Below are 10,112 nucleotides of genomic sequence, written 5' to 3' on the forward strand. Positions count from 1 at the left end.
TACCATCTGTTAAAGTCTAAGAATTTGATGGATTTTAAAATGGGTATAACTGCCATTTGTTTAAATCTTGCGCATCAAAATAGAAAATCTGAGTGTACTTTTTAAATTGTAATTTCAAAAGATAAATGCTTGAAACATACGAAAAGCATCATTTGAAGATTTATTTATTTCATGTATGTGAGTACACCATAGCTGTCTTCAAACACACCAGAAGAGGGCATCGGATCCTATTACAGATGGTTGGGAGCCACCATGTGGTTGCTGGGAATTGAACTCAGGTCCTCTGGAAGAGCAGTCAGTACTCTTAACCACTGAGCCATCTCTTCAGCCCGAAAAGCATTATTTGAAATGTAAACTATTAACATTACATACCAATTTGTCCATCTTTAAAGTTTTTGTTTTTATGTATGACGCTTCTTAGGTGATATTTGTTTAGAAGCATTAGGTCAGTAGAGGAAACTTTGTTGCTTGTCCACCAGTTGCCTGGTTCATGTAAACACAGTCCTTTGTTTCACAGAATGACAGATTATGAAAACCTCTGCAGCAAAAGTTGCCTGGAATCCATGGGCAGCACGAGTTGTTGCTGTTACTGGATAGTACATCTGTCTGTCACTGGAAAATTCTGTTGAGCAATGCTACCTTGTGATATGCAGCATTGTTCTGGGCTACTTGTAAGATTTCATAGGCAGACATGTATTGTACACAGACAGTGCTCAGTAAGCTATAATTGTTTTGCTGTGTCTAATAGTTAGCGTGTGTGTATGAGAGAGAGAGAGAGAGATATCTTAAAATGTGGAAATTGTTTTGGCAGGGAATCCCTGGAGATAGGGAAAGTCAGGCTGTGGTTGATCCTCCTCCCCAGGCTGTGAGTACTGGAACTCCTCAGTCTCCAGCAGTAGCTGCAGCTGCAGCGACCACAACAGCAACAACCACCACCACTTCTGGAGGTAAAGTGACTGTCAGATGGCGAATGGTCTTGAGTTTTTAGTGTAAGATTGTTTAATGGTTAAGATTCATTCCCAGAACTCTTGGATAAGCCTTATGTTTTCTTCACTCACAGTAGAAAGATTCTCTGGCTTTTAGTGTACACCAGTGTTATCAGAGCTTACGCTACTAGTTTGCTCTGAAAAACGATTATTCACAGTTTGAATTCATTGTCTGATTTGAATGGATGGCTCGCTCACCTTGCTAAGAATGAATCATTTCAGGCAGGGTGTGGAGACACACTCCTTTAATTAGAGCATTGGAAAGCATCTGAGTTTGAAGAAACATAATCTACGCAGCAGAGTTCTCAAACAGCCAGGATACATAGGGAGAGGGATGCTAGCTCAAAAAATGGTGATAGTGGTGGAGGCAGTGGTAGTGGTTAATTTCAAAAAAGCTGTTTTTTGTTTGTTTGTTTTTTTGTTTTGTTTTGTTTTTTGCTTTGGTTTGAGAGCTTGTTCTCATTTTGGCAGACAGTTGAGACTCTAATATAGTGGAAAGAAGAGACATAACTCTGGCTCAGATTTTAGTATTTCCTATTCACCTACTAGGTAAATTTGGTCTCTGGGTCTCACTTTATTATTACATATAATATAGGACTAAATACCCATAAACATACATATGTTTCTTTTTGGGAGCAACTGCAATATGCAACATCACAGCTTTTTATTTTGGTAGAGGACACCAGGTTTTTGTGATGGTTCACAGGGCATTGTGGGTGGGCTTGCCTCTGAGTATTCTTGCCTTTTTCTAGTAGTAGTATAACTTCTAGAGCAAAGGTGGCAGACACATTGTGGTTTGGAGAGTGTGACTTACTTTATAACACACGAACTCAAGTCATTTTCGTATATAATATTTTCTATCTGAACGATGGTTTAACTACCTGCTGTTAAGATGCACTTACTGTTTTTATTTTGAAATGTTTGTATTTCAGGTCACCCCCTTGAATTTTTACGAAATCAGCCTCAGTTTCAACAGATGAGACAAATTATCCAGCAGAATCCTTCCTTGCTTCCAGCTTTGCTACAGCAGATAGGTCGAGAGAACCCTCAGTTGCTGCAGGTGACTAATCCATATTAATTTGGAAAATGGGGTTGAAATGTTTTGTCTTGTACCTATGATGTCTTGTATCTATGAACCCAGAGCCTATGTTCTAGGTAGAAGAACAAATAAAAAGATTGATTAGCTTATATTGGGTGACAAATTAAGTGTGGGAAATATTTATTTCCTCTTTCAGATTTCCCAGACACAGTAATGTATTTGAGAATCTGAGAGGGTGTTTTACTTTGTAAATCGCTTTTGCTGCTAGTGGGACATTGCCGCTTAGAAACTTACCTATGGGCATACTTCGTGTTCAGACCAGAAGATAGTTGAGTTTTATACAGTACAGAGTAGCCTACTAGTATGGAAGATAAAGTATACAGGAAGTGTAAGTCCTCTACTTAGACACATGGTACATGGTAGCTTTCTAATGTTGATTTTTTATGAATGGAGTATTTTTGAAAAAATTTGCATTCTTTCCATTTATCTTTTAAAACTGTTGTGTTTCTTTAATAATAATGTAAGAATTCACTGGAAATTCGGTTTATTGTAGGACTCAGGGATTTCTAAGATGATCTTCTGCCTCTGCCTTCTAAGTGCTGGACTTAAAGTGTGATTCCTCATGCCTGGCTTATCTTGTTTTTATTTAAGATTGCTTTTTTTTTCTACAGACAGTAATTATGTGTTATTTCTTCTGTTTTTTACATCACTACAGCAAATTAGCCAACACCAGGAGCATTTTATTCAGATGCTAAATGAACCAGTTCAGGAAGCAGGTGGTCAGGGTGGAGGAGGAGGTGGCGGAGGAGGCGGTGGTGGAGGTGGAGGAATTGCAGAAGCTGGAAGTGGGCACATGAACTACATTCAAGTAACACCTCAGGAGAAAGAAGCTATAGAACGGGTGAGTTTGGGTACAGTTTGGGTTCGTTGGTCACCCTAGCACCTGGGCTAGTGGCTCCCATTGGCATGCAGCTTGACATTTCTGTCCCTTGCCCCAGGGACTGCAATAAAGACTGGCTCTTAGCCACATCCCCTGCTGTTGTCCTTTCTTGGCCCCAATAGCAACAAAGTACCTTCTTGAGTAAATTAAGTATGAATATTAATTGGTTAAAGTACTAAACATTATACCTAATTCAAAATCATTCATTTTTCATACTTACTTTGCTACTGTTTCCAAAATGTTAAATATCTATGTGAATTATATACGAGTGGTATACAATAAACACGGGACGTTAACTGTCTCTTTCTGTCTTAACAAGTGGACTGGTACAAGCTTGGGCCCTTCAGTAGCCTACGTCTTACGATGCTGTGATCAGTAACTCAGTTTCTCCCTTATTTTTTACATTGTTTTTACATTGGTTTTTTGTTTTTTGTTTGCGTGTGTGTGTGTGTGTTTTCACGTTGTTATGAAGTGTTTTGAGATGATAATCAGATAGAGGCCTGTGTTTACAGAGATCTCTGCCTCTCGTGTTGAGATTAAAGATGTGCTTGCCCATGTCTGCCTTTAATTTTCTTCTGTACTTAGACTTCAATTGGATTCTCGTTGTAGCTGTTCTTCTTTTTCTTTGTGATTTTTTTTCTGTTTTCTTGGTGTTATATAGAACATTGCTTAATCCATCTGAAAGCCAGGTTTACTAATTCTTCCAGAGAATACACAGATGGCTTTTCCGTGTAGGGCTTGTGATCCACTGTGAGTTCCTTTGGTATGGAGAACGAGTGGGTATCTGCTATTTTGCATGTGGATATCCATGTGTCCAGCACCAGTTGAAAAGACTTTGAAGTTATAGGTTCCTATAAAAAAATTAGTGGTGCATGGATGTGTCAGGGTTATTTGGGGATTCAGTTTTTTTTTGTTTTGTTTTGTTTTCACGCGGGGTTTCTCTGTGTAGTCCTGGCTGTCCTGGAACTCACTCTGTAGACCAGGCTGCCCTCGAACTCAGAAATCTGCCTGGCTCTGCCTCCCAAGTGCTGGGAGGTTCCGTTTTAATCTTTTAATTTATGTTTATCCATAGCCATCGAGGCCAGTACCTCACTCCTCACTACCTTTACTGCAGATTTCTAGGAAGGTATCAGGGTTTCAGGCTGGGGACAAGTTTTGTGAAATATGAAGTACATGTTTAACATACCAAAGTATACCAGGCCTCCAGTTTCTCTCAGCATCCCTCAGTCCCTAACTGTTACAGGGTGTGGCTGGCATACCCCAGCATGTTTGCTGAACTTTCCAACTCATGGGTTGGGCTTCCTCTCACCCAGTCGCTCTTCACTATATAATCCAGACATTCTGGTCTGGCTCCCTCCCTCCCTCCCTCCCTCCCTCCCTCCCTCCCTGTTTCCACAGCAACTTCACTGACCCTCCTGTGAGGTTGGTAAACCTGCCTAAGAGCTTCCCCCCAAGAAACCCATCTTTATACTTTAATTTGGCTTGAATTAGCTCATTTCTCCGGCAGAGAATAACTTCTCAGCAAGTTTGAAATCAGAGTGTGTGGAGTGCTCCAGTTTTGTTTATAAAATAATTGTGACTGTTCCAGATCCCTCATTCTACTCTGTAAATCTCAGGATGAGCTTGTCTAGTTTCTGGGGGTAGAACTTTTGGCTGAGTTTAGAGTCCTTATTATGCTCACCCTGGAAATGAATTTGAGAAATGTCCTGTATCCTTTTTTCCCTCTTTTTGGTTTTTGGATTTGTCATTTGAGGCATTCTTGATATATAGTAGCCTGTGGTGGCTTTCAGCTTGGTATGTGGGTAAGGATAATTTTGAAGTCTTGATTCTTCTGCTTTGTTAACCATCAGAGTGTGATAGAACAGCATCGTGACACCCCAGCACCTGTGAGGCAGAGTCTTGAGACTGTGTGGTAAGATTGTTTCAAAACAAAACAAAAAAAGCAACTAGTATACTATAGCTGTAGTCATTAAAAATTAATTTGCTGGCCCGTGGTGGGACCTTTAATCCCAGCACTTGGGAGGCAGAGGCAGGTGGATTTCTGAGTTCAAGGCTAGCCTGGTCTACAGAGTGAGTTCCAGGACAGCCCGGGCTATACAGAGAAACCCTGTCTCAAAAAAACCAAAAAAATAAAAAATAAAAAATTCTACTACTTTTGAGTTTATTCCTAAGAACTATTCTCTCTGATGCTGTTAGGAATTGTTCTTTTTATTTTCAAAATATTCATTATTAGTTGCATAGAAGTACAGTTTGGTTTTGTGTGGTGATCTAATATTCCCCAAAATCTTGGCTGAACTCATTTGTTACTTTTATTTCCATGGAGTTTGCTGGTTAGGGAAGTTTGCCTTCAATAGTAGGGTGTAAAGACTTTGTCATAACAAGTTAAATACTTTTTCTAAGTTTATCAAAGGATCATCTTTCATTGTTACAAGAAATGTATTCTATATATAGAAATATCATTTGCATTCCTGGGATAAAGCCCACTGTCCATTAGATAAAGGTGTTTGATTCAATCTTGTGATATTTGGTTGAGGGTTTTGGTACCCATATTTATAACAACTATTACTTTGTAGTTTCCTGGTGGTGGATATCTTGTTTTTTAGTATTGGGGAATTGTGGCCCCACAGTAGGAGTAAAGGGTGGTTTTGGAAGAACTTTGCATTTCTTTTTTTTAAACATTCTCCTGCTGTCAAGACCAACAAGTTGCCTTAGAGTGCTGGTCACTTTCTTTGATTTCCTTGGTGCTCTGTCTGACTGTACTGTACTGTGACTGAGAGTGGTGGCATTAAGTCTCCAGGTGGAGCAGTATTGCTGTTTTTTCTTTTCTGTGTTAGTTTTGTTTCCTTGGTGTATTTCTGGCCCTTGTTATATATACGTCTATCATTATATTTTCTTTGTCGTAAACATGCCCTTCATCTCTGGTACCAGTTCTGTCTAGTAACTAAAGCTACTGTAGTTGTCTTTTGGTTATCTTGTGCATGATGCTATCTTTACAGTCTAACATCTTTGACTTTAAGTCTATGTCTCACTGCAGTGTGTTACTGAATTGTCCCAACTCTTTTCTGTTAACTTCAGCTACCCCAGTTTTAATTTGGACACAACATCGATAACAAATTCGTTTTTGAGATTCTTCTATTTTAATTTATAAATAGCTTCTTGTGCTAAATTGAGGGTTTTTTTTTAGTTTGTTTTTGTTGTTGTTTTTCCAGTTCTTAATAGTCTCCTTTCTGTAGTGTATAATAGAAAGTTTTTGAGACAGTTGAGGGTATTCATCTGACTGAGAAGTAATAATTCTATATAGTAAAGTATTTAGTTATCTTGAGAGTTTAAAGGCTTTAAAAGCAGTGAGTATTAGATCTTAGGTAATTTTAATGGAGTTTAAATAAATGAGATTAAATAGCTGATTGGGGATTCAAATATGCTGTAAATTTAAGCACAGTTGTCTTCATTTCACAATACATCATGGTACTGTAATTGATCCAACACTATAAAGTGTTGACTAAGGCAAGGAACTAAAGAGCAACATTGAAAGGTACAAGCTATGTTAAGAAATGAAACATTGATACTTGGATGTAAAGTGAATAAATAAATTTAACAAAAAAAAGAAGAAATGAAACATTTGCTTTTTCAAAAAGTTGGTGTACAAGTTAAGGTAATATTTCCATGTGTTCTCCCCCTTTCTTAAACCGTCTGTTACTAAAGCCGTTTGATGTCCATATTTATCTGTGGTCATTTACTTTTAAATCAGGACAGTTAACTACTGGTTTTTAGTGTAGATACTAGAACGGACTAAATACTTTCTAGTTCTAGTTCTTATACATTCTAGTAAGTAGAGTGCCTGTTAATCTCCTTAACTCAGAACAACATTTTTTTTAAAAAGTATTTTGGATGGTCATAAATTTCTTCCCACCCTAAGAGTGTGTTGAACCGTGAATCCAGGTCCGAGTGAGGCTAAGCTTGTGACATTTCGATGAGCATTTTCTATCGTGCTGTTTGTCTAAAGTGTCCAGGGGCAGGGTTGCAATCCCTAGTATATAAAGCAAACTTATTCACCATAATTGATGAATTGAATTTAATTGCTTCCTTTTTTTCCCCCTCCAGTTAAAGGCATTAGGATTTCCTGAAGGACTTGTGATTCAAGCATATTTTGCTTGTGAGAAGAATGAGAATCTGGCTGCCAACTTTCTTCTACAGCAGAACTTTGATGAAGACTGAAGGGACTCTTTTGTACCTCACACTCACACCAGTGCATTACACTAACCTTGTTCACTGGATTGTCTGGGGTGACTTGGGCTCATATCCACAATATTTGGTATACGGTAGTAGATTGGTGGGGGTGGGGGTGGGGAGCTAGGACATAGGGCAGGGATACATACAGTGCATGTCTGCTTCAGTTAGCAGATGCTGCAGATCCACACAATGTAAAATACTATACAACCAAACATCCGCCTTTACAGGGCTTTATTCTTCTAAACAGTAGGTAACGTTTCCTGGGTTTCATTCTTTCTAGTGTACTAGATCCAGAAATTTAGTGTGATGCCCTGCTTTCTCTTTTCTTTGACTTAACATTGGTTTCTGAAAGAATCTTTGCTACCTAGAACCTAAAGTCTGTTTTATGGCAACACTGGATAATGGCTTTTTGAAATTGAGGGGGAAAAATTGGAGCATCTGTAAACAGAAATGCCAAATTATTGATAGTCATTGTTGCTGCTTCACATCAGTATGAAATTGATGCAGAAGGAAACCCATTCTTCATGTTCAGTGCTTGGGGTGGGGAGGGTAGAAAGGGGGCTTTTTCTTAAAATGAAGATAATTACTGCTATTTTAAAATTTCTTGATTATTGAATGTGAGCCCCTCTAACATGATTTGAGAAGCTGTATACATATAGGCAGAGTTATTTTCCTGTTTACATTCTTTGTTTGTTTGGGGGGAAATTGGTAGGTGTCTAATTACTGTTTACTTCATTGTTGTATTGCAGTAAAAGATTCAAAACAACCATTGCATGTTTGCTTTTGATGTATCCCTTTTGTGAATTAGCACTTTGGGGGCCAATGAAGAAACTTTGCAGCATTCACTCCCCTCCCCCCTCCCTTTTCCTCAGTAGAAACGTGTTTGATCAGCAAGTCGTGAGTCAAACTGCTGCCTTTAAAAAAAAAATCACAAAAGGCTGATTCAGTTCAAAATTAATGCAGATCTTTCACAACTGGGTTTCTGATACTTGTGGATGTTTTTCTTTATTAGATAAGAATGTATCACCATTAAATCCATTAGTATTACGTTGCTTTCAAAGAGAAGGTGGGTGGAGCTATAATCCAGCATCTTTTACTGCTTTAAAGATGGGAGCAAACTTTTTGTATGGTTGGGAGATGTGGCTGGAAAGTACTTTGGAAAATATACAATCAAGATATTTCGTCACATATTAAAAGAAAAATCTCAATCACAGTGTTGGCTTTTATTTGGATTTTGCTCATCCTGGTTTTTCTTTGGAAACTCCCTCATTGGCATTGCTATTTGATTGTAAAGAGGGGCCCAGTGTCAGCTTGTTGAATTTGTCAAATCTTTTCCTGATCATAAATGAGATTATTGAAGGAAGTAATGTTTTCCACTGTCTGATACTGTGTAAGAAGATGGCTTTGCAGACCGTCTGTGCAGTTTCTGGCAGTGTGCTCACCACCACTGTGATGACTCCTAAGCTTTCATGTGCTCAGAACCTGTTTCATGAAAATAAATGAGACCGTGATTTTTCCTTCATGATGTACCATGTTTAACTTTGATGTATTTATTCCGTAAACTTGGTAGGCTGTTGGATGTGTATTGCCCATGTGCTTTACATTGGATAATGTGAGATGTCTCAGGAGAATGAAACAAAATGCATCATTCTTTCAAGACAGAACAGCAGTGGGTTAGGGAGAGGGGTAACATTGCCAGTGGGATAGGGGAATGCTTTCATTTGTTCTGTCTGCTTCCTTACTGCTCAGAATGTTAGCATAAGACGGCACAGGAAGCTTATAAAAAATAGCAGCTGTTGTTTCTCTTTGGAAAGTGACAGCAGAAGTTGGTGGCATGGAACTTCTGTCCTTGGACACAGACCTGCACATAGTAGGAGTAATGATTTCCCCCAGAGGACAGCACGGCCAGTGTGACCATTTCTTCCTCAGCTGAGACACCATACATGAGTGAAGTGGGCTTTCGTGCCTGTTGCTCTTACTGCTAAATTAGATAGTTTTGGTAAATATCTTTAATAGAGGTGACTATTGGACTTTTGAATCTTGCATCTTTAGTATTTTTATTGTTTAGCTGCTCGATAGGAAATATGAGGAGCCTGAATTTATATTTGTAAAATTATTTTGCCATCTTCTAGTCAATATTTTGTTTCGTTGTTTAAAAGTACTGAAATGTTCCACCCTGTTGCGTTTTCCTGTACTAGATGACTAGGATTCCAGAGAATTGACTATAAAGTATTTTCAACACACCTGACATTGCATTTCTCATTTTTTAAGATTCTTAAGTACAAGCTTAGATGGGAAGTAATACTGCTTCCGTCACCAGTACTTGTCCTCGGTGGAAGTTGATTGGTGTATCATTTAGGAGGCCAGCTGTAGAGTCCGGGTTCTCAGCTAACATGTGGACGCAGTAGTGGAATACCTGATAGGCTATATGACTCATGAAGGTTCATGAAGGTACTTAAATTAATAGATGGCACAGAATTACCAATTCCCCCATTTCCAGTACCCAACCCAAAAGTGATAACACAAAGAGAGTAGTGATTTCTTTCAGAAGGGTGGGGACTTCCTGATCACATATTCCCTGCACCCGCCCAGAAAAATGACCAGGTTAGAAAGTAATTACCATACAAGTAAAATCTGGTTTACCGCTGCAAGTGACAAATGGTCTTTACCTTTGTTTTTGTTTTTTTTCTTTTTTAAGATGGTTTCTCTGTGTAGCCTTGGCTATCCTAGAGTTCACTGTGTAGATCAGGCTGTCCATCCTCCCTGCCTCTGCTTCCCGAGGGCTGGGATTAAAAGTGCACCATTGCTCCAGGCACAGTCTTTTTTTCAAGACAGAGTTTCTCTGTATAGCCCTGGCTGTCCTGGAACTCACTCTGTAGACCAGGCTGGCCTCGAACTCAGAAATCCACCTGCCTCT

General features: G+C 38.9%; 1 protein-coding gene across 1 annotated transcript in view; it reads left to right on the forward strand.

The window, feature by feature from the left end:
• Rad23b (RAD23 homolog B, nucleotide excision repair protein) overlaps window positions 1-9,443 on the forward strand; it is a 37,556-nt gene extending 28,113 nt beyond the window's left edge. Inside the window, exons 7-10 of the mRNA XM_028779959.1 lie at window positions 812-947; window positions 1,919-2,046; window positions 2,741-2,926; window positions 7,067-9,443. Of these exons, the coding sequence (XP_028635792.1) occupies window positions 812-947; window positions 1,919-2,046; window positions 2,741-2,926; window positions 7,067-7,180 (564 nt within the window). The 3' untranslated portion in view covers window positions 7,181-9,443. The remainder of the gene's footprint in view (window positions 1-811; window positions 948-1,918; window positions 2,047-2,740; window positions 2,927-7,066) is intronic.
• Window positions 9,444-10,112: the final 669 nt, after the last annotated feature.

Source organism: Grammomys surdaster, unplaced genomic scaffold (genome assembly GCF_004785775.1).
Source record: "Grammomys surdaster isolate TR1022 unplaced genomic scaffold, NIH_TR_1.0 363, whole genome shotgun sequence".
In the NCBI taxonomy this organism is placed as follows: Eukaryota; Metazoa; Chordata; class Mammalia; order Rodentia; family Muridae; genus Grammomys; species Grammomys surdaster.